Genomic DNA, 23,545 nt, shown 5'->3' with positions numbered 1-23,545 from the left:
CATCTGTAGTATTAAAACTCACAGAAAATTACAGAAGGGACAATTCTTGATTCTAGTCCACTCTAAAACACTACTACAATAACAGCAAATGATAACCCAACCATATAAATGTGGGTTGAATTCCTTATACAAATACTTCGAGTATTTATACATGTGGTATGTTTACCTTCTCATGTTAAATTACATAATACATTTTGCCTGCCTGCTTCTCTCCTATTACCAACTACCTACCATCAATCATTGCTTTATTTCTCCTATTTGAAGCATGATTATTTCTATTTCAAAGAGGTGAGCTTAATTACATACTTACAGTCAACACTAAGATAAATAAAGTAAGATTAACCTCTGAAGTTGCCATAAAGCTATTATTTAAATAGCTATTCTGGACACAAAAGTTATTTTATCGGGAAAATATTCTTTAAGGGCCAAATGCTTATGAGCATATCAAATCGTATTGGGGAAACAGTAGAGTAAAAAATTAGAAAAAATTGAAATGAACAGTCTTTTCATTAGGTGAAAGCACTAAAAATGAACAAAAACAGAATCACTAGGGAACATCATTAACAAAATAATGCATAAGAAATGATGAATGATAAGCAACTTGAGATACATTTAGCTACCTTGACATACATTTAGCCACAGAGTTAAATTCAAGTTAGTTGTGTGATTAAAGATACATAACATTATTTTCTCTAACACATCTATGCTAAGAGCCAAGGTACCTTCTAAAGACAATGTCAAAGACCATCATCAACTATCAGCCTGCTAGCATCATGCAAGGAAGATGAGAAAGCAAGCAACCAAAACCGCAGTGAAAGATGACACGTTTTCATTTTCTAAACTCCCAACATATTTGCAAAGTTTCTTTCCTTCTCTAAAAATGATCACCAAACGAATCGTTACACTCTACATGGGGTTTAAAAAAACGTGAGCATTACTGTTTTTAGAGTAGACAAAAATGGGCACAAAATAGTGAATCAAAGTGCCTCCAATACTGTGCTATTTTCTAACAAAGCCTTAACATCATACCTAACTCTGGAACCTTGTCAGCTGTTGCAAGAACTCAAGTATTACGTCAATCTTAAAAGGAAAGAAAGGGAGAGCATGAGAGATAAGCACGTTACCAGACTCCCTCTGTAGTCCTTAGGGAACTTGTAGACCGGGATCTTGGCTTCATAATAATGCTCATCTTGAAGAAAAGAAATAGAAAAAGGGGGGAAAAAAGTCTTCACGTATTCTGATTAATACATTTCAGCTGTCTTTCTACAAAGACAGTTTTAAATATACTCCATTTCCAAGGGAGGCTGCTTGAAGAAATCCAAATTTCCCGGAGTCCAACTCAGGCCCCCAGGCCAAAGCATAGGGAAGCTTCTAGGTCACAGGAGCTCTTTCCTCTTTCATGCTGAATTTACTCCAGCACCCGGCTGTTCGGAAGTGACAGCTTCTTTTCTGTTTTGCATTGCAAAGGGAGGAACTGAATTTTGAATCTATTCTTCATTTGATCATAAGGGAAACCAACACAGTGAAAGAACCACTTGATCTTGTCTTTTTTGCAAATCCATAGTAACAGGTTTAAAGGTTTCCACCCCTCTAAAAGGACTCAGGTAGAGTGAAAGGAAAAGAAAATGACCGCGAGGTATTGTAACACAGGGAGAGCTGTCAGGGAAGTTCCATTTCAGGGCGACCACAGGAAAACACTCTTCTCTGGGAGCCAAGAAGTCAGCGAGGCAACAAAGCTCTCCACACTTCGGCTGAGTCCACTGCTTTACCTGTGAATGTAATTTCCGCTGTGTCCCCTGCTTAGAATCTGAGTCCAAGCCTTTGTGAATGAGAACTATCATTCAATCTCGCCAGGCAGAAACTATTCCTCAAGGGCTGTATGACGTCTGTAGGAAGGCAGTTCAAAACATCGCAGGGAAGTGAGAGAGGAAAGAAAGAAAACCAGCCCAGTCTGGTCTCATCCGTTGCTGAAATTTACAAAGCTAAGGGACAGACCAGCGCCAGAGACCAAATTGTAAACCAGCCAAGCAGACAGACCTCTTGAAACTTATAAAACTATTTCCTCCTCTGGGAAAAGGGGTGTCTGTGTTTATCGAGGGTAAGATACCCTGAGTACGTTTATAAGGAACACACCCCTTTGCCAGTGAGTTGTTTACCTCTCCTCCCCACCAAAAAGTGATTCTCTTGAAGTTCTGCACTGAAAACTAAAACTTCTCATCACAAGCAAAGTGGAGATGACTTGAGGATTTAGCAGTTGTTATTTTGAACAATATATTTAATTAATTGCCACGCTGTGGGGTTGGTTATAGGGATGCAACTTGCCTCTTAAAAATTAACAGAGTGTATAGCAGACGTTATTGCATTAGGTTGTGCTGGAACATTTACACTGAAAAATCTAATGTATTATTGCTAGACAAGTGGCTACATGTACTGAGGCTGTTTCCTTGCACAATGTTTTCTAAGCCTTATTTCTTTTTGAAAAATCATATGCAAAAGTCATTGGTTTTCATACATTGAGATTCTGGGTTTACTAAATCTTACCAGCTCTTCAGTAAGGATGAAAGTCTTATCATTTTAACATCTCTTATTGTGAAAACCAATCCCTGCCCCACCTTCAACCTCTAAATAAAAGCTGTTCTATTACAGTAGATATAATCTAAGCTGATTTGCCTGCTTCTAAGAAAAGGAACGTTTGACTACTGTGGCTATCCCTCTGAACATTAGCGTCAAGATACATATTCATCTGGGTGTGCCGACTTGAGTGATTCTGGACGGGAATTACCAAGTGAAAGTAATTTAAGCATTCTGATTCCTTGAATGACAGTAGTTACTACGTCGGTTCTCTAGTCTGACGTGAACTTGGTATTTATTTAGCGTTTGCAGGCAGGATGTTGGAGTGCAATTGTGACCCACCCAAAGGACTTGGAAAATTAATGTAGTACGGCATTCCGCCAGAGGCTCTGGCTGCCTTGTCCCAACAAAATCTTCAAATTCCATCCCAGTCGTGCTTCAAGGTGCATTTGTGATTTAGCGTCCTCTTAGTGACCCTCAGGCCTTTTAAGGCAAATGCCAATAAACTGCTTTCCATATAATTATCTCCTTTGGCTGTTCAGTTTTCCTATGACTGCTCAGGGACATTCGCGTAGTCTCAGCTCTGTCCCACATTTAGGGTATTGATGGCACTTTAAGGCAGGTTAGCCAATCACATACTTTTGGGAATTCAAAAGGAGGTTTGCGAGACAACTCATGTGTTGCCGTGAGAGGGCTTATCAAAGGAGGTTTGCCATTTGTCTTCCTGGAATTTTAATGTAGTAAAAGGAAGAAAAAACAAACTGAGTAAATAAAAGTAAGCACTACTATTATTTATATGAAGCACTGCTCTCTCTTCGATGTAAGGTCTATCAAATATCTTCTGGTTGCCATTTGAGGAAGAAAATGACAATGATCACAGAATGTAGTGTCTGAATATTGCGTGCTGAACTCTGATGAAATAATCAGCCTTGTGTTGCCCCATCCCCCAGGAGGCCCTCTGTGCAGTGAGCTCACTTAGCTCAATATTATCAGGCTACTGAGAGTTGAATTTTTTATTTTCCTTCTTTCCCTGATTTTGTTTAAGGTAGTGACAGAATAAAAAACTAACAGCACTTATTCAGTATTACATTATTCAATGTTACAGTGTTTTCTCTATTCTAAGGCAATTGTTTCACCTGAACATTTCTGATACAATGCTTTGTAATCTGAGTGTTACGCATTTTTTCCTCTGAAAAACATCTCAGAATGGAGCAGATATAACACTGCCCTCCAGCTCCTGTTAGTACACATATATAATGGTGTACAGGCTGACAAAGATGCCTGAATCAAAGGAGACTGGACTTCCGGAACCCTGTGGCTCTCACCTGTCAGGCTTTGGAGAACATGCATTTGATCCAGAAGATACTAATACTTCTATCATTCTCTTGATGTACTGAATTGTATAGCTTTAAACAGATTTCTATTTGACAATTTTCACCATAAAAGTTTGATGGTCTGTACCACAGGTGTGTAAAACATTCATTGATGTCATCCATTTGTATATATTTTCTTGAATCAAACCACTGTGCAGTATGATGTTTTCTAAACTGGCATCATTGCACAGGACTTCCACAAGTTCTGTCTTATCGGTAAACCATCCATATCATTACTTATTTGATATATTTTTTCATTGACTCAATTTTTTTTTTAGTTAAATAATATCAATTTAAAAGGTAACATTATATTTATTTGGTAAATGGGTTTGATATGCCGGTAACATTTCCCCCCAAAAGTACAAGTATTAATAGAAATAATCGAATCAAATATCACTTAAAATCTCTCCTATACCACTAAAGTGTCCACAATACAATATGGGCAACACTCATGTAGAAAGCATCAACTGCACGCAAGTATTTTGGCTGCACCCTCAGACACGATTTCCCCTTCTCTTGTCATTCAGTGCGGAGAGCACACCTGGTGGGACTGATGACAATTATCAAGAACCAAAAATTTAACATGAAACAGTACCTGAAGCCATTGCATGAAGTATTAAGCAATTGTTTTACTACATAATCCAAGTTTTCTCAGATATGACTACTCTGAAATACTCTGCCCATTTTCAAATCCACTGTTCTCTTAGTAAACCTTTATTTTCAGATTGCAATCAATAGTCTACACTCTCTAATCTGTCATGAGCAGATTTTTCAGAGCTATGTTATAAACCAACAAGATATACAGGTTGTGTCAGACATGCTTAAATTCAGGACTGCAGATAGATCAAATAACTTTTTAGGAAAAATAACCATGCCCCTGCAATTTTTTAAAAGTTTCCTGGTATTCCACACTGTATTCTAACATAAATAAAAGCAGGTCATTTTGAACTCTTGCAGCATGTCCTCATTATTGAGAAATAATGTAGGTATTTTCCTTATGTAGAGGGGAATTTCCAGCAGTTTGCCATTTTATTAAACTCACTAGATATACAACTTGATTCAAGGAGTTTCCTATAGACATGAACCTCCAAAGAACTATATGCTTTAATTCCTGAGGAGAAGCCCAGAGTATTATAGTTTGAGAGCTTCTGACCTTCAGGTTTCCTAACTCACTCATAAACTGTCAAGTCAGAATAATAATCAATTATGATTTTGATATATTCCCCACTTGTTTAATTTTGTTTTTGTTGCATATCCAAGAAATCATTGCCAAGACCCATGCCAAGGAGTTTTTCCCATTTTTGTCTAGTTCTACAGTTTCATGTTTTATGTTTAAATCTTTAATCCATTTTGAGTATTTTTGTGAGTGGTATACTATAAGGTGTCCAGGGGTATGTGGCTATTCAGTTTTCCCAGCACCATTTATTGAAGAGATTATCCTTTTCCCATTATATGTTCTTAGCTCCTCTGTTGAAAATCAATTGATTGTATATGCACGACTTTATTTCTGGGCTCTCACTGGGTCTGTGTTTATGCCAGAACCACAGTTTTGATTACCACAGCTTTGTAATATTGTTTGAAACTGGGAAGCATGATGCCTACAGTTTTTTCCTTCTTTCTCAAGATGTTTTCTCTATTCATGTTCTTCTGTGGTTCCCTAAGAATTTTAGGATTGTCCTCCTTATTTCTGCCAAAAATGTCATTGGAATTTTGATACGAATTGCATTTAATCCTTACATTGAACTAAAAAGCTTCTGCACAGTAAAGGAAACCATCAACAAAATTCTTTTGGGTTCTTTACCCAATTTCAGTGTGTGTGTGTATGTGGATGGGAACAGTTTCCCACACTAATAATTCTCTGACACCAGCAGGCTGTCCCAGAATTCAACTCAATTTTGACACTTTATACCTGGAGACAGCATTATTTTCTACAGGTGAAGGGCTCAGTCCCGTAAGATTGCTTCCCATTGTCTTCAGATGCCAGCTGCAAGCCAAGGTGTTTATGCTTCTGACTAACTGGCTATGAATCAGAGGTTCCCACAACCACTAACTTGGGTTTGATTAATTTGATAGAATGGCTCAAATAACTTAGGGAATGCATTTACAATCTAAATTACCATTTACTATAAGAAGATGTAACTCAGGAACAGCCAGATGGCAAAGATGCATGAGACAAGATATGGCAAAAAGGTGCAGAGCATCCATGCCCTATCCCAGCATGCCACTCTCTTCCCATTTCCACAAGTTCACCAACCTGGAAGTTCTTGTACGGATGAAGGGCAGACCACCTCAAGGTGTGCCACTTTGCACGTGGACTATTTTAGGCTGAAGGACATCAAGACCCTATGGGCTCAAGAGAAAGTTTTGCCCCTCCCTTAACTATCTAGAAAAATCTGAATTGAGGTCTTTCAAAAAATAAGGGTTATTGCCAGAGATAAATTTTATCTAAAAGACCCATGCGCATGGTAGAGCAAACATCTAATCTTTTCATTGCCCTATGAACTGCCCTTCTCCCCTTTGAAGTTCAAGGCCCCTAACCTACTCCTTAGCTCAAGATGGCATACATATCTCATTTTACCTTTCTATATTTGAACCTGTCATATATGTACGAGTGTATTCCCATAGGTACAAAGTTAAAGCTGATTTTCTCCTATTAATCAGTCTCAAGTCAATTTGATTCTTAAACAGCAAGAACTGCAAAATTTTTCCTCCCCAACACTCTGCATCCCATTCTTTTTGAGTTTTTATAAAGACTTCATTACATAGAAATATTTGATCAAATCATTGGCCACGGCCTATTGATTCAATTTCCAAGCCTTCTTTCCTCCCCAGAGGTCCAGGTTGGCCTGAAATTTCTGACCCTCTAATCACAAGGTTGGTTCCTCTGGCATCCAGCCCCCAACCTTAGATAACCTAGGGGCTCTCTGAAAGTCGCCTCATTAACATAACAAAAGACACCTTGATCACTCTTATCACAGGAAATTCCAAGGGTTTTAGTTGTTGAGCCATGAACCAATAGATGAAGACCAAATATATATGATAAATACCTTTTGACCATCTGAACGACTAATATGTATTTCTTATAAACCACAATTTCAATGAAAACTAAAAAGCAGCCTACAGAATAGGAAAAGATTATTTGCAAACTACATATCTAATTTGGGGTTAATATAAAAAATATATTAAAAACTCATACAACTCAATAGCAAAAAAACCCCAAATAATTGATTAAAAAATTATCAAAGGACCTGAGTAGACATTTTTCTAAAGAAGACATACAGGTGGGCCACAGGTACATGAAAAGGTGCTGAACACCACTAATTATCAGAGAAATGCAAATTAAAACCACAATGAGACATGAACTCACACCTGTTAGGGTGGCTTTTATCAAAAAGACAAAAAATAACAAGTGTTGGCAAGACTGTGGAGAAAAGGTAACCCTCATACACTGTTGATAGGAATGAAAATTGATGCAGCCACAATGGAAAACAATATGGAGGTTCCTCAAAATTTTAAAAACAGGGTTACATGATCCAGAAATCCCACTGCTGGGTATATAATCTAAAGGAAAGAAATTACTATCTTGAAGAAATATCTGCATTTCCATGTTCACTGCATTATTATTCACAGTAGCCAAGATAAGGAAACAACCTGAGTGCCTGTGGGTGGATGAGGGGGTAAGATGGTGTGGTGTGTATGTATCTATATGTATATACAACATATATACAATAATAATGAATATTATTCAGCCATGAGAAAAGAGGAAACCCTGCCACTTGTGCGATGGATGAACCTGGAGGACATTCCGCTAAGTAAAATAAATTAGAGAAAGACAAGTACTGTATGAGCTCACTTACATATAGGATCTAACAGAAAAAAAAAGAAGAAAAAAGTCATACTCACAGAAACAGAAAGTAGAAAGGTGGTATCAAGAACTGAGGGATATCGGAAACAGAGATGCTGGCCTGAGCATAAGAGCTTTCAGCACTCTGCAGACCTAATACAGCATGGTGACCACAATTAATACTCTATGTGTACCTGCAGTTTGCTAAGAGAGCTGATCTTAAATTAAGCATTCTCACCACATACACCCCCCCCCCAAAAAAACACTGTAACTATCTCAGGTGATGGATGTACTAATTAACCTGATTGTGGTAATCATTTCACAGTGTATACATACTCAAATCATCACCGCGTACACTTTAAATCATACAATTTTATTTGTCAATTATATTCCAATAAAGCTGGGGGAAAACAGAAAAGAGAAAGATTGACAATATTTTATATGATATACCAAGAAGCTAGAAAGATAGCTAATTATACTTTATCAGTAGAATAAAATTTTTTAAAAAGGATGGGAGTTCAAAACAATGCAACAAGAAAGTATATAAAGAAGAAAACCATCAAAGTCAAAAGCTAAAAAAAATTATGCCAAAAGCTGGTTTCTTGTGAAGACTAATAAATTGACAAACACCTAGCAGTTCTGACAAAAAACTAAAATGAGAAAACACATTGTGAGTATTAGTGCCTATATACATAAAAAATGAAATACATTTTGAACAATTTTATACCAATATATTTGAAAATTTAAGCAAAATAGGCAAATTCCTTGAAAAAATAACCAACAAAAATTGACAAAGGAAACAGAAAAAACTGTTCTACACTGATTAAAAGATTGACTGTGTATTAAAAATGTGTTTAAAATAAAGCTTTCACAAATAAAAAGTAGTCACTATTATTTATTAATCACCTACTAAGTATATTATGTATACTTCATTATTTAATCATCACAACACCCCTGCAAGTTATGTGTGATAATACTCATTTTATGAATAAAGAAAATTAGTGGTTTGTCCAACATCATATTACTGGTGGCAGAAAAAGTATTTGAATCCAGATGTAACTGATGCGTGTGGAGGTATGGGGAGGAGAAAGGGAGATACAAATTGTTACTGGGTTCTTTGGAATTGATTTTAAAAGTCATCCGTCCTCTTCAGGTGGACAGTGGCAATTAATGAATATACCTTAAAAACTAGTGTGAGTGCTACAGGTACAACAATGGGTATACTTACAGCCATTAAATTTTAGATTTCAAGATATCCAGGATTAAACAGTCTGAGTTCAAGGTCCTTGTTTCTAATTGTTAGACTCATAAACCCTATGATGAGGGTGTTAATGACAACATCCTGAGTGTGTCAGCTGTAAAGCGTGATAAGGTCTTTTTTAGCCACACTTATAAAGTGAGTAATGGTGGCCTGTTACCTACACAACAGATGGCATTTTGATTGCCTCATTAGGGGAGGGTGACTTAACAAATGTTCACTTTAAAAGGTAACAATCTGTGAGACCTCTGATAATGTACAGATTTCACATTTGTCAACAAATTTCATTGTTTCTTAAAAGGTACAGAAAACTAGTTTTTTAAACTATAATCAATATTTTTGCATGGGATCAATATTGTTGACATGAAATGCATTTGTTGGTTGACTTTCAGAACTTTGTACTAATTCAAAATCTTGGATTTCAAAAAAAGGACATTGTAGCAAACAAATAATCAAATTTAAAATTTCATAATGTGGTATTTCCTTTGTATTCTATTCCCCCTTTCCTCCCTCTTTCACATTTCCTGTTATTCTTGTCTACTTAAATGCATCTCTGCAAGTTTAACCCCATTTTTAATTAAATACTTTAGCCTTATTTAAAAATTACATGCAAATAGTTCTTCAAACAGTGATGAGAGTAGGATCCTCAAATTCCTGCTGTGTTCCCTGACCCCAGGTCATGTATGAGGGTGAGCCCCAGAAAGGGAATGGGAAGCTCTGGGTGCATGAATGGGGCTGGCACGGTGGGAGCTTTACTGTAGTGTGAGCAGGTACCCAGCAGGCATTTGATTTGGCCACCCTAAACATCACTCTTAAGATTTATTTCCCCTCTGGGGTAGATGGGTTTTTCTAGAAATATATGTAAATCTGCCTGCTAGCATCCTGGTACGGAGAGGAAAGGGAGCAGAGGTCGTACTGATCAGTTTGTAGAAGTTCATTTAATTCTTCTGTTTGCATTTATTCCTCTGTCTCCCATCTCCTGATTATTCCAGAATCTCTGTCTTATATTGGAAGGGATGTGGGGGTATGTAGACTGTACTGAAAAAGAGTGAGGGCTTTGGGGATAAGTATATATTAAATGCATTTTTATAGACTCCCTTTTATGGGAAGAAAGATCTTAAGTGCTTTCTCAGGGTCTGGAGGCAGGCAGTTCAGCTTATTTCTCTTTAGTGTTGCACCCTTATTTGGTTAAGTAACTGACTATTTCTCCATCCACTTCTATCTTTATGCATTGTGGTTTACAGATATTTCCTAGTTTCCTCAAAGACATAATGTGCCTTTTATCTTCTTGTGCTAATTATTGATTTGGGTGATGTTTTTAGAGAAATAGAATATAGGGAGGTCTTTAATCCACTCTTTTAAAGCTAGAAATCTGTAAATTTTACTTTAAAATAAAGGAATTGGCTGTGTCTGTCAAAGCCCAAGTATGTAAAAACTGTATTTATTAAATGACTCAATATATTTTACCCCTCTATAAGTATAGGTCAAGAGTAAGTTTTTTCTAATTGTAATAAAATGCACCGAACACACATATAATTTATCATTTTAATCCCCGTTAGTGTATAGGCAATGCATGAGGTACATTCACATTGAATCAATCATCACTACCATCCATCTCTAGAACTTTCTCATTTTCCCACCTGAAACACTGTACCCATTAAACAATACTCCCCCAACTCCTCTCCTCTCAGCCCCTTCACAACCACCATTCTACTTCCTGCTTCTATGAACTTGACTATTTTAGATACCCCTTATAAGTGGAACCAAGAAGATTAAATTTTAATGGTAGTTTTGGAATCTGATAGTCTAATTCTAGATGTGTTATTCTTAAAGAGAAAAACAAACCATTAGAAACAAAAGGTTTAAGACAATTCATCTTGAGAAATCAATATACTTGCTTTATTCATCACTGATTCTTTATAAAGTATTGCTTGCTGCTATATAGACACAAAGTCCAGAACACAAATATTTGCCTTGACCAACATCTGGTGTGTTTTCTTTTAAATCATCTCTTTAACTGTTATTTTGTTTCAATATATATACAGATGTTCTGAGCATATATCCAGATTGTATGTCCTATGATCATATTGGTCATATTATGATCTTAGTTCTGATTTCAGATTTATAACAGACCCTCTGTCTTAATCAAGTACTTCCTAATTCCACATATCTCAGGGGATAAACAGTCTAAAATTAAATTATATTAATGGAAATAACTTTTAAAAGACTTTTTGAAAGAGCTAAAACAACTGGAAAAATCACACTGCCGAATGAGCCCTGATTCAAATATTGAGAGATGAATTGGGGTGTTCATTAAATAAGATTTGGAAAATAATCTGTCAGAAAGAAAGGTACACAAAATGTACTTTAATGATAATTTTCCTGATGATATAGACGTGGAAGAAAATTGATTTATTAGACAGAAAACCTTCACTGGGCCCATTTAATTTACGTTTGCTTGATAATATTCTTCCTTGCCCATGTTAAAAGTATTGGTAAAATAATCCAGACAACTCAAGCAATTTCACCATGACCACACATTACCAGTAAGTTCTATTTAGTGTAGAAGGTCTACTTTTTGAGACACTGTCTATTAAGTAGGAAGGATATATAGGATTAAACAGTAGCCTTTAGGGTCAGAGTGCCTGGGTACAAATCCAAACTCCACTAATGACTAGCTGTCTAAACTTGAACAAGTTACTTAGCATTCTCTAATCTTCAGTTTCCTCTGCTATAAAACAGAGATGAAATACAGTTTTGTGAGGATTAAATGAGACACGTAAAACCTTGGCAAAGTGTTTGGCCTATAGTAAGGGATTAATAAATGATACCTACTCTTAAAAACAAGTTTTAAAAGAGAATTCAGTGAATATGGAGGAAAGCAGCTTTAAAACTTAACAGTATATGTTACAATAAACTCTGACTTAAAATAATTGTTTCATGTTTCGTCTTTGTTTTGACCCTGACTCCCTTTACATAATAGACTGTAAATACTGTTCTTGTCTCCAGTCTTACACTTTAAAGGTTTACTGTCTGTATTGTCTTGGGTTATCTTTCAAAGGCACAAACCTTAATATGCTAAATTCCCTGCTTAATAAACCTTCAGTAGTTTTCCTTTCCATACAGATCAATCAGCCTTCTCTGCTTATTAAACAAAACCGTGTACCATTTGGATGCAATCTATCATTCAGCCTTACCCTTAATAACTAATTTTTCATACCCTAAATGGCAGTCACACAGTCTTACATGCAACGGCCCAAATCTGCCTGTGCTGTTTCGCCTGCCTGGTAAGTCTCGAACCACAGGAAGGGACTCTGTGAGCCGACACCCAGCTCACCCTTCAGATCTAATACAAGCAGCAGTGAAAAGCAACTAACCCCAAGACAAATTCAGAAGTTCAGCCTCTTGGCTTCATTCAATCTGTGAACACCTTTGGTTAATTTTGATTATTATTATTGTTATTATCATTTACCTGTAACATATTTACGATGTATGGCAGTGCACACAGAAATTACTGGAATATCGGAGAGTTCCACAGCCACTGATTTTGACTGTGTTACCTTAAAAAAAGAAACAACTTAACCTCACTAAAGTTCAACACCTTTATAAAGTGGGATGATGGATGCATCTGGCTTCCTTCCTGTGTCACTCTGGGATTCAATGAGAAAATGTGTGGCCCCCATCTGCAATCCTGCGCTCCCTATCATTTTCAGGCCTTTACACATGCTTCTCTGGCACAATTACCTTTCTTTCCTTTAACCTCACATTTTTGGTCAAGAATCAACTCGGAGTTAACACCTCTGGTCCCATTGCTTTTCAGTCTGAATGCTGGAATCCTCTAGATTCCAGTGCTAACTCCAACCAGAATGCTTATGAACACAATACTGTGAGCCTCACATTTGTTGAGGGGAAGGGATTGTGGCTTCTCATCCTTGCATTCCCAGTATCTGGCCCTGAGGAGACACCTGGGTTTCCATAATGTTGTAAGTTCCCTGAAAACAGGAAATGGGATCCATCCATCTTTACATTCATAGTACCAAACACAATGTCTGGCTCACAGGGTATTTGCCTAACAACAGAATAAATCTTTGGTCAACAGTGGCAGATAAGTCTCTTACAAATTTTCTTCCTGTTCACTTTTGTGGCATTTGCTTCATGGATGGAATTAGATTTCAAAAACTGAGTCTTGCCTGTTTTCTTTTTCATAAGCCTCTATCCCTGAAAGCTACTTTTGATACTTCTTTGTCAAAACAGAATTCTTACATCCTTACAATAAAAATTTTCTCCCAAAGAAAAAGGAACATATGAAACACACTGGGAGAGGTCATAGGCAGGCACTGAGCTGGCCTCAGCATCACTGTTAAGTAAGAAAAGATTCTTTCTTAAGTCTTTACGAGAAAAAGCCTTAACCTAGAGAAGCTATTATGTAATGTGCTATTCCACTCAGATAGTGTGTTCAAATTCCAAAAGGGACCTTTCACAAGCTCAAATCAGAGAATGACTCTTCCGGGAATAGTTTTCACATGTCTTGCAGAACAACAGCAGGGTGCTTCTGGGATCCTATAAAATCTGCCAAAGTCAATCACTCGTGACTTAAAATTTTAGAGTTCATGGTCCATGAGTGAAGCCTCTAGATGGGAAGGCTACATTCTGGCCAGTGATCTCAGAACCTGTTTGGAGTCACAATATATGTATTAGTACATTATCTTTTCATCAACCACAGGAAGGTTTTATATACCCTTTTATCAGATGAGGGAACTTAAGTACAGAGAAGAACCAGGCCAGAACTCAGGCCTTTCGGCTCCAGAGGAATGAATCAAAAAGTGACAAGCAGAGCTTCCATTCACTGAGTGTTCACTATTCCCAGGCAGTAGGTAAGTTGCTCTGTACATGTCATCTCATTTAATATTTGAACAAACTCATGAGCTAGGTACTATAATTTCCTCCATGAAACAGTGGAGAAAACTGAGGTCTAGGAAAGCTTAAGCAGCATGCTTGTGGCCTGAAGTTGCGACTTAGATTTGTCTTTTATGAGAGCCAAATGTCATCTGGGAAAAACCAGGACCTCCAGAACTAAACAAACAGAATCTCAACAGAAGAATTATTATTTTTAAACTTATTTAAGCAATTCTTAGACAAAGATGATAGGATAGTTAACCACCACCCATAGTCATTAATTTTTTATGGAAGTGACATTGAAATCATTAGAAATTAATCATTATTTTCATTTCAGAAATCGAAACTTATAAATATTCCATGTGTTTAGATGCCAAACTATATGTATATGTGGTATGCAACAGTAGCTTTTGGAAAAAGAGCATTTTTATTTTACTATATTGATTCTTTTCTCAAAATGAAGACTAATTTCCCTTCCTTCCTCAAGAGAGTGTCTATAGGCATGTTAAATTTGGTTTAAGAACAGATAGCTCCTGTAGAAGGGATAGGAAAGCAGATTTAGCTGCTACTTAATCTGACCTGGTCTATCAATCTGTGATCTTCTGGGGAGAAAGACAGCCTGTTCATTCCAGACAAGCAGTGAACTCTAACAAAGAAAATACTTGCAAACAACACAGAACTGTGATTTTCAGAGGAACTACTCTATGTATTCCCTCTGTTCTTGCAAAGAGTGCTATGCCTGATATTTGCAAAAGAGTTGAGTCGTAAGGATAGTAATTTGCTGAAGTTGTTTTAAGGAAAGCTGAAGGCAAATGAGCTAGGAGAAATAACACCAAAATGCCTTTTACTTTCAGGGAAGATTGCTATTCTATATGGGGTGAGAATAAGAAAAAGCTGTCCTATGAATTTAAGCCTTTATTCAGCTGACAAGTCTCACATGAGCCAGATTCTTCCAGGACTTAAGTTATTCCCTGGCTGACTTGTAGACTTTTCTGCATATAGTTAACTTTTTCTTAAGAGTTACATTACAGTAACTCTAAACTATAATTAATTTAAAGTGCAGTATATCAATAAAATAAAAAACAAGATGTTTTAAAAATAATCTTGCAAATGGGTAGTAGCTTAGGCAGAACTGTTTTAGGACCTTTTGTAGGCCCCACTATACATCATATCTAACATACTGAAATAGACCCACTTCTGACATTATGCAATAATTCTGTTATAAAAATCTGGAAAGGATCTTTAAAACTTTACTCTGAAAATAATTTGGTTACTATTGAACTCATTTAAATAATGAAGGGCTCTGATTCTCTGGTATCATCCAGAATGCATGGAAATCCTTGCCAAATGAAAAAAATTCAGCCCACAAGTTTTTTTTCCAAACGTAATGAAGTTTTTATGAATACTTACTTGACAATTATTGAAGTTGGCCTAATATTACACTTTGAACTTTTAATTAAATCTTAAACTTGATTTTGCAGTTTTCTTTTTGTGTTTTGGAATCAATTGCTTCATTTTTCAGTTCTCAAGTATTTTCATAACCCATAAAAAGCTCATAAGCTCTCAAACACTGAGGACAATACTAAGTGCTATGGACAACAGAGTCATGGAAATGGGATCTGGAAGGAAATGGAATTCTGGTAAGAAGTGACTCATGCAAGGAGACACACTTTATATTTCTGGATACCATACTATGTCCTGCATTACTTTGATAATTATGAGTTATACCTTATACTTTGCTACTGATGTGAAGGACGGCAAGAAGCATTCACTGCAGGGACTTACTCATGATCCAGCTCATACTAGATATCAAATGATTTTTAAAAAGCACAAGATGTGGTCACCACCCTAGAGCACCTAATCATTTAGTTTGGAAGAAAAATTGTTGCTCTCCTTGAAGTTTTCTCTATCATAACTGAACCCATGAGAGTGCAAGATAATGAATCAAGGGTTTGGTTCTTGAAAGGCCAAACTGAACATTACTGTCTGGCTGTACCAAAATCATTTGTCAAATTGTCCTTTAAAATACCTGACTAATGACTTATGAACTGAGGGTTGCTGGGGCTCTAGCATTCCCCCTATACTGGAGGAAGAAGCTATAGAGTCCTGAGGGGAACCGACTTTATTTTTACTCAGTCCCAGGGATGTAGTTTGAATTAGGGTTAGGTTTCTACTCCACATAGCTAAACTAGAAACACAAAGAGCAGATTTTAGCCCAGAGTGAAACATGTTTATCTGAATTTAACTCTTGACTCTCATTCTGCTCGATTGCTCAGTGGGTATGGTCAATATTTTTACCTCTGAAATAAACTTTGTTTTCTAAGGATAAATGGAATGTATTATTTTGAAATAGCACAAGATATTCAACAGAGGCCTCAATAAGCAAATGCTTTTTCTTCATTGTTGCTGTTACCTAACTAGGTCCTGTACTGGAAATTATATGGCTTCAGTAATGCTGAAGAGCTCTTGTCCTTTAGTAACCAGGACTGTGCATCTGCAGGTAGGCCAAGGTCAAGCGTTAATGTTTGAGTGACTCTCCTTACTCCACGGGAGTCATACACCCCTGGGCATGATCAGCTGAAGGGTCATTTGTGCCCTGCTGGAGCCACAGCGCGTCACCATTTCAGCCTGGCTCTGCTACAGCGTGAAAAAGTGACTCCCACAGTCACCTTCTCCAGTCAACTAAGCCTATACACAACTTGCCTCCAAGTCCTTAGAGATCATTTATGGGAACTTTGTCTCCAAAAATGTCGTGATGTGACTGGAAGCAGAAGATTGTCTCTGTAGAGGATTTTGATTCAGGCTGAGGAATTTCCTAGAAATCTTTAGATTATGTAAAATTAACTTTGGAAACTTAATGCTTATCTTCAATTCATAGCATGAGGAGAAACCTATGCAGAAGCTGTTTTGGGGGAGTAGTTGGTCTCACTTAGAATCATTTAAAAGAATGAGGAGGAAAACTGTTTGCGTAAGGAACCACTTCAGCAGGGCCACTGCATAGGTCTATGCAGGCTGAGCACTCACTGCCCAGGTCCAGAGGGTACCATTTTCACAAACCACAATGGCAACTGAACCTTTGGAATCATGCAAAATGGTGGTCCAACCTTTCATTTTTCAAAGGGCTTCAGTAATGCTGAAGAGTTCTTGCCCTTTTGTAACTGATCAGGGCCATGAGGATATGTTAATGCTTGAGTGACTCTCAAGTATTAAAGACAATGAGACGATGCAACAGTATTTTCCAACTTTAAATAGATCCCAAAGGTTCAGACTGGAGCACTGAGGCTAAAAATCTGGGCCTAACAGACACAGCAGCAGCAGACAGAGGCTCAGAACACCTCAGGCTCACAGCGTCAAGCCGTAAGTCTCAACTTGGCCCCTTCTGGAGACCTGTTACTTTAACTCTCCATGCCTCAGATCTTCAATTATAAAATAGGTATTAATTAGGGTTGTTGGGAGAATTATTTTAGGTGATACAGGTAAAATACTTAGAAATGTGCTCAGCACACAGTCAAGGACTCAATGAATGTTAACTCTTACTTTTAAAGAAGACAGTGTCTTCCTTTTATGCAATTGTTAGTATTCTGCAATGAATAGAAAACTTTTCTGTGTCATTTAAGATGAAGAACTAGGAATAACTTAACAGGATGCTTTCAGAAAAAATGAAAAAAGAATATTGTAACTGTCAACAGTTTTAAAAAGGTTGTTGCAGGAGTTGTGTCTGCTGGATATTTTCAAATGTGGTTATCACTAAAGGCCAATAATAGAAATCAAGAAATATTCAGATGTTAATGGAAAATGATAGGCATTCCAAAAACTAAATGTGAGCAGAAACTACAAAAAAAGTATTACCTCTTCCTTTTTATTTTAGGTGGTACAGAGCTCATGGCAAAGAATCATCGAACCATATGAAGCCCTTTATTGGGGTGATTAGATGTCCACAAAGAAGAGCGCTCATCCCCCAGGAATGAGAGCCCGATGGGACCAACTTTCTACACTTATAAAGAGAAGTTTGAAAGTATATGAGAGATCTTCTCATTTTAAATATTGGCACTAATTAAAAATTTAAAAAATACTGTCTGGCCAGCACTGTGAAGCCATACAAAATGAGTTCAGTGAGGGGACTGTGACCGAATTACCAGATTTTCTTTGAACCATTATTTAGGAGTTAATGACTTACTGTTTTGTGAATCTCTAAGATATCCCTTTAGGTGGAATAGCTAATGTGACAGTGGGCTAATACCAGATATTTATGTTTTAATAGTAGGCATAGTAAATAATTTCCAATGGCAAACATTTCAGGCCTTTAATGAGGAAATTTTTGAATTGGAGAATTAAATGTGGAGAAATGGCAAATGCCTCTCTCATCCATGCATGAAACCAATCCTAAGAGACTTAATTAAAAAAAAAAAATCTGCACTGTTACTCTTTAGCTAATCATTAACTGAAGTCTGAGTGACTAGTTGAATAAGTATTTGGTTAGGTAAACCACGGAAGGTGGAAGAAAACTAATATTTATTCAATACCTACTATCCTCGTGGTCCTTTATATTTTCTCTTGCAATATTCAAAACAACCATTAGTTGTAATTATTCCTTATTAACGCTGTAAGTTGATGTTAGAGAGGTCATGTCTAACTCCTTTGGACCATGTTCTTTATACAATGAATGTGGATGTTGCCAAATACTAAATCAGAAACTGGTACAGTAAGTAATCAATAAAATACAAACACAAACCTCATTTTTAAAAAGGTTAAATTCACTAGGTTTGACAGGGTTAGCTGCCATATAATTAAAAGGGAGGAATTTTGTGCAGATAAATAGAACATTTTTCACTTTAATTCATGTCATATTGTACCACAGATAGGCACTGCACACAGTGCATTCATTAACTTGGTCCTCCTACTTCCTTATGTACACGACAAAAAATCAACACATGGCTGAGAGTGTAACTAAATATAAGTAGGTGACTTAACCTTTCAGATCTTTTTAAAAGAGAGATGGAAGTCTGATAGGGTTGGAGTGGGAAGGCTCAAAAGAGACTTAGGGAAAGGTTAAAAGAAGGCAAAATCAGTCCTGATTTCAAAGGACATTAAGGGTAGAGTTGAAAATGAAGCCAACTTACACACTTCCACGATAGCCTCAGAGTTAACAACTTATAAAGGAACCTTCCAACACTGTGATATTTGTAAAGAGTTCCGTAAGTATAAAGCGTGTCCTTCCATGCAACAGCAACTGTAATTACATTATCAATTTAGTCCAACTTCACATGAATCTCAAATGATTAAATAACATCTATTTAGAATAGAATCACATACTTATAAAGATGAAGCAGTATTTATAGGTCACTGTGCTAAATACAAATAAAAGAGACAGTACTTGCTCCAGGGAGTTTACAATAAAAAGAGGGTATGGGAATCATTATATATACCCATGAAAAACACCACACTGTTGCATTTTATTCATTTCATCTGTCTTACCTGATTTTTGTTGTTGGTGTTCTTCACTGTGGGTCTCACCTGCAAGGACAGAACCTCCACAGCACAGGGGCCGCAGTGTTGCATCTGCCTGTGTCCCCAGGAACTACAACAGTAGTTACTTTCCCTAAGTCTCTTTTGAGCCTTCCCACTCCAACGCTATCCAACTCCTATCTCTCTTTTAAAAAGATCTGAAAGCCCTTATTTCAAATGGTAGTCTGCAGAGAACTTCAAGTAAACATATGATCATGCATCTGATTTTGTGATAAATTAAATGAATTTGTTCTATATTTATTAAGATCATCTCTGGTGTAATATATTCAAATACCCAAATAACAATAAAAAACATAATAATAGTTTTGTTTAAATTTTCCAAACACACAGAACAAAGAGAAGCTTGATTCAAAATACATGTATACTCATGCAGATAATATTAACTCAGCTTCTATGAGCTGAGTCATAGGGAAGGTTTGGTGCCCATGTGCTCAGCTACCTCTCAAAGCTGGTTATCAAAAAACCTGTAGCTCTGTGCCTAAGGTTTTTATTTTGTTTTGATTTTTTTACTATCTGCAAATTTCCACCTAAGGGCTATCTTCTGGCCCTTACATAGTTACATGCTTGGTCCATGTATATATACACTAGAAGTACTGGGTTGTTAATGATCCCCAGAGACATGTGATAGACAGGGGAGTTGGTGGATAAGTACCCCAGCGGTCATGTACCACAGGTGGGATGACTCTTGCAGAGAGCTCCATACACACTTGCAGGGACCACCCGTGGCAGTGAGATCCAACTTTCCCATCGTGGTAACTGACTTGATGATGCAGGATTTGTGTACTTCCATTCCCTGCCTCACTTCCCCACCCCTTTTGTTTTGTGAACTTTCAAAATAAACTACTTGTGTTTCTTGTCTCAGGTTAACTTCTTGGAGAACCAAGACCCATACACGCCTCTTCCACTATTTTGTGACACCCAAGAAGGGTTCTGATTGGGACTTGGACACAAAAATGAAAGATGATTAAAGGGAGATTGTGATGTTTATTCTTTGCCAAACACTGACATTCTACCATTTTACTTTAACAAATTGTCAAGTTTTCTCAGGCCCCTCCTTTCCTTATCTATATTCCTGTTCTTTGCCATTTGGTCTTTTCAGTCTCTAGCACATGCAAATGAAAAAGGATGACATGAGGGCAGATCAATGAGAGACATTGAAAAAAAAATTGCTTATAACTTCACAGTGCTTATTACAAAATACAAAATACAGAAATACAATTTATTATTTTTCTGTGTGTGAAGGGATCTATGGTTAGATCATATGTTGGTGAGGAAATGTGTACTCTCTCAAAGAAATGGAAATGTTAATTTATTTGCCTAAACCAGTGTTACTCTGAAATCAGTATATGTTCTAACAATGTGAACCAACACATGCAAACACACATATACACACATCCCTACATGCACATGGTACTTGATATGTATCCCTTAATAAAATGAACACACTAAAGATATAGTCAATCAGGAGGGGCGAAGCCAGGATGGCGGTGTGAGTAGAGCAGCAGAAATCTCCTCCCAAAACCACATATATCTATGAAAATATAACAAAGACAACTCTTCCTAAAATAGAGACCAGAGGACACAGGACACATCCAGACCACATCCACACCGACGAAAACCCAGCACCTCGCAAGGGGGTAAGATACAAGCCCCGGCCAACTCGAGCACCCGAGCGCCCCTCCCCCTGGATCCCGGCGGGTGGAAAGAAACGGAAGCGGTTTTCTTTTTTTTTTTTTTTGGCGAGTGCTTTTTGGAAGCCTTAAAGGGACAGGGACACCAATACTAGGGAAACAGGGCAGCAAGACCAGTGAGCAGGAGCCTGAGACCGGTGCCTGAGGACAACGAAAATCACGCGTTTTTCCCTATTTTTTTTTTTTATGATTTATTTGATTTTTTTTCTCTTTCATTGTTGCTGTTGTTTTGGATTGGAGAGTGCTTTTTGGAAGTCTTAAAGGGGCAGGAAGGACACTTCATCCAGAGGCAGGGAATCTGGGGATCTCTGGGCACTCTAACCCCCTGGGCAACAGGGAGTACAGAGGCCCATTACAGAGATAAATAGCCTCCTGGCGGCTCCCCCACCAACAGGGCTCCACCATTTTGGAGGAGCAGCCCCAGCCAGGCCACGCCCACAGCAACAGCAGAGATATACTCCATAGCAAACGGGCAGGTAGCAGAAGCCCTGTCTGCGCACAGCTGCCAAGCACAAGCCACTAGAGGTCGCTATTCTCCCAGGAGAGGAAGGCCACAAAACAACCAGAAGGAAAGCTCTTCCATCTGTCACTCATACCAGCTCTGCAAAATCTCTCTATCACCATGAAAAGGCAAAACTACAGGCAGACAAAGATCACAGAGCCAACACCTGAGAAGGAGACAGACCTAACCAGTCTTCCTGAAAAAGAATTCAAAATAAAAATCATGAACATGCTGACAGAGATGCAGAGAAAAATGCAAGAGCAATGGGATGAGATGCAAAGAAAAATGCAAGAGCAATGGGATGAAGTCCGGAGGGAGATCACAGATGTCAGGAAGGAGATCACAGAAGTGAAACAAACCCTGGAAGGATTTATAAGCAGAATGGATAGGATGCAAGAGGCCATTGAAGGAATAGAAACCACAGAACAGGAACACATAGAAGCTGACATAGAGAGAGATAAAAGGATCTCCAGGAATGAAACAATACTAAGAGAACTGTGTGACCAGTCCAAAAGGAATAATATTCGTATTATAGGGGTACCAGAAGAAGAAGAAAGAGGAAAAGGGATAGACAGTCTCTTTGAAGAAATAATTGCTGAAAACTTCAGCAAACTGGGGGAGGAAATAATCGAACAGACCACGGAAATACACAGAACCCCCAACAGAAAGGATCCAAGGAGGACAACACCAAGACACATAATAATTAAAATGGCGAGGATCAAGGACAAGGAAAGAGTTTTAAAGGCAGCTAGAGAGAAAAAGGTCACCTATAAAGGAAAACCCATCACGCTAACATCAGACTTCTTGACAGAAACCCTACAGGCCAGAAGAGAATGGCATAATACATTTCATGCAATGAAACAGAAGGGCCTTGAACCAAGGATACTGTATCCAGCACGACTATCATTTAGATATGATGTCGGGATTAAACAATTCCCAGACAAGCAAAAGCTGAGGGAATTTGCTTCCCACAAACCACCTCTACAGGGCATACTACAGGGAGTGCTCTAGAAGGGAGCACTCCTAAAAAGAGCACAGAACAAAACACACAACATATGAAGAATGGAGGAGGAGGAATAAGAAGGGAGAGAAGAAAAGAATCTCCAGACAGTGTATATAACAGCTCAATAAGCAAGCGAAGTTAGGCAGTAAGATACTAAAGAGGCTAACCTTGAACCTTTGGTAACCACGAATCTAAAGCCTGCAATGGCAATAAGTACATATCTCTCAATAGTCACGCTAAATGTAAATGGACTTAATGTACCAATCAAAAGACACAGAGTAATAGAATAGATAAAAAAGCAAGACCCATCTATATGCTGCTTACAAGAAACTCACCTCAAACCCAAAGACATGCACAGACTAAAAGTCAAGGGATGGAGAAACATATTTCAGGCAAACAACAGCGAGAAGAAAGCAGGGATTGTGGTACTAATATCAGACAAAATAGACTTCAAAACAAAGAAAGTAACAAGAGATAAAGAAGGACACTACATAATGATTAAGGGCTCAGTCCAACAAGAGGATATAACCATTCTAAATATATATGCACCCAACACATGAGCACCAGCATTTGTGAAACAAATACTAACAGAACTAAAGAGGGAAATAGACTGCAATACATTCATTTTAGGAGACTTCAGCACACCACTCACCCCAAAGGATAGATCCACGGGGCAGAAAATAAGTAAGGACACGGAAACACTGAACAACACAGTAGAGCAGATGGACCTAATAGACATCTATAGAACTCTACATCCAAAAGCAACAGGATATACATTCTTCTCAAGTGCACATGGAACATTCTCCAGAATAGACCACATACTAACCCACAAAAAGAGCCTCAGAAAAATCCAAAATATTGAAATTCTACCAACCAATTTT

At 37.6% G+C, this 23,545-nt stretch overlaps 1 protein-coding gene and 1 long non-coding RNA gene across 11 annotated transcripts in view; one reads left to right on the top strand and one right to left on the bottom strand.

The window, feature by feature from the left end:
- Positions 1-23,545, bottom strand: part of PDE4D (phosphodiesterase 4D) — a 1,476,836-nt gene that overhangs the window by 295,377 nt on the left and 1,157,914 nt on the right. The window contains exon 1 of one of the 10 annotated variants that reach the window (XM_037022279.2): positions 1,125-2,190. The exons of the other annotated variants lie outside the window; for them this stretch is intronic. Within the exon in view, the coding sequence (XP_036878174.1) occupies positions 1,125-1,189 (65 nt within the window). The 5' untranslated portion in view covers positions 1,190-2,190. Of the gene's footprint in view, positions 1-1,124; positions 2,191-23,545 lie in introns of those variants that run through there. 10 annotated transcript variants of the gene reach the window in all.
- On the top strand, positions 8,525-18,014 carry LOC140849199 (uncharacterized). Its single transcript, XR_012130879.1, has 2 exons — positions 8,525-13,920; positions 17,811-18,014. It is a non-coding gene; the product is annotated as an uncharacterized lncRNA (long non-coding RNA).

The sequence above is a fragment of the Manis javanica genome, chromosome 1 (genome assembly GCF_040802235.1).
Source record: "Manis javanica isolate MJ-LG chromosome 1, MJ_LKY, whole genome shotgun sequence".
Lineage (NCBI taxonomy): Eukaryota > Metazoa > Chordata > Mammalia > Pholidota > Manidae > Manis > Manis javanica.
Note: the sequence above shows the minus strand (reverse complement) of the source record. Positions and strands in the feature narration are given on the sequence as shown.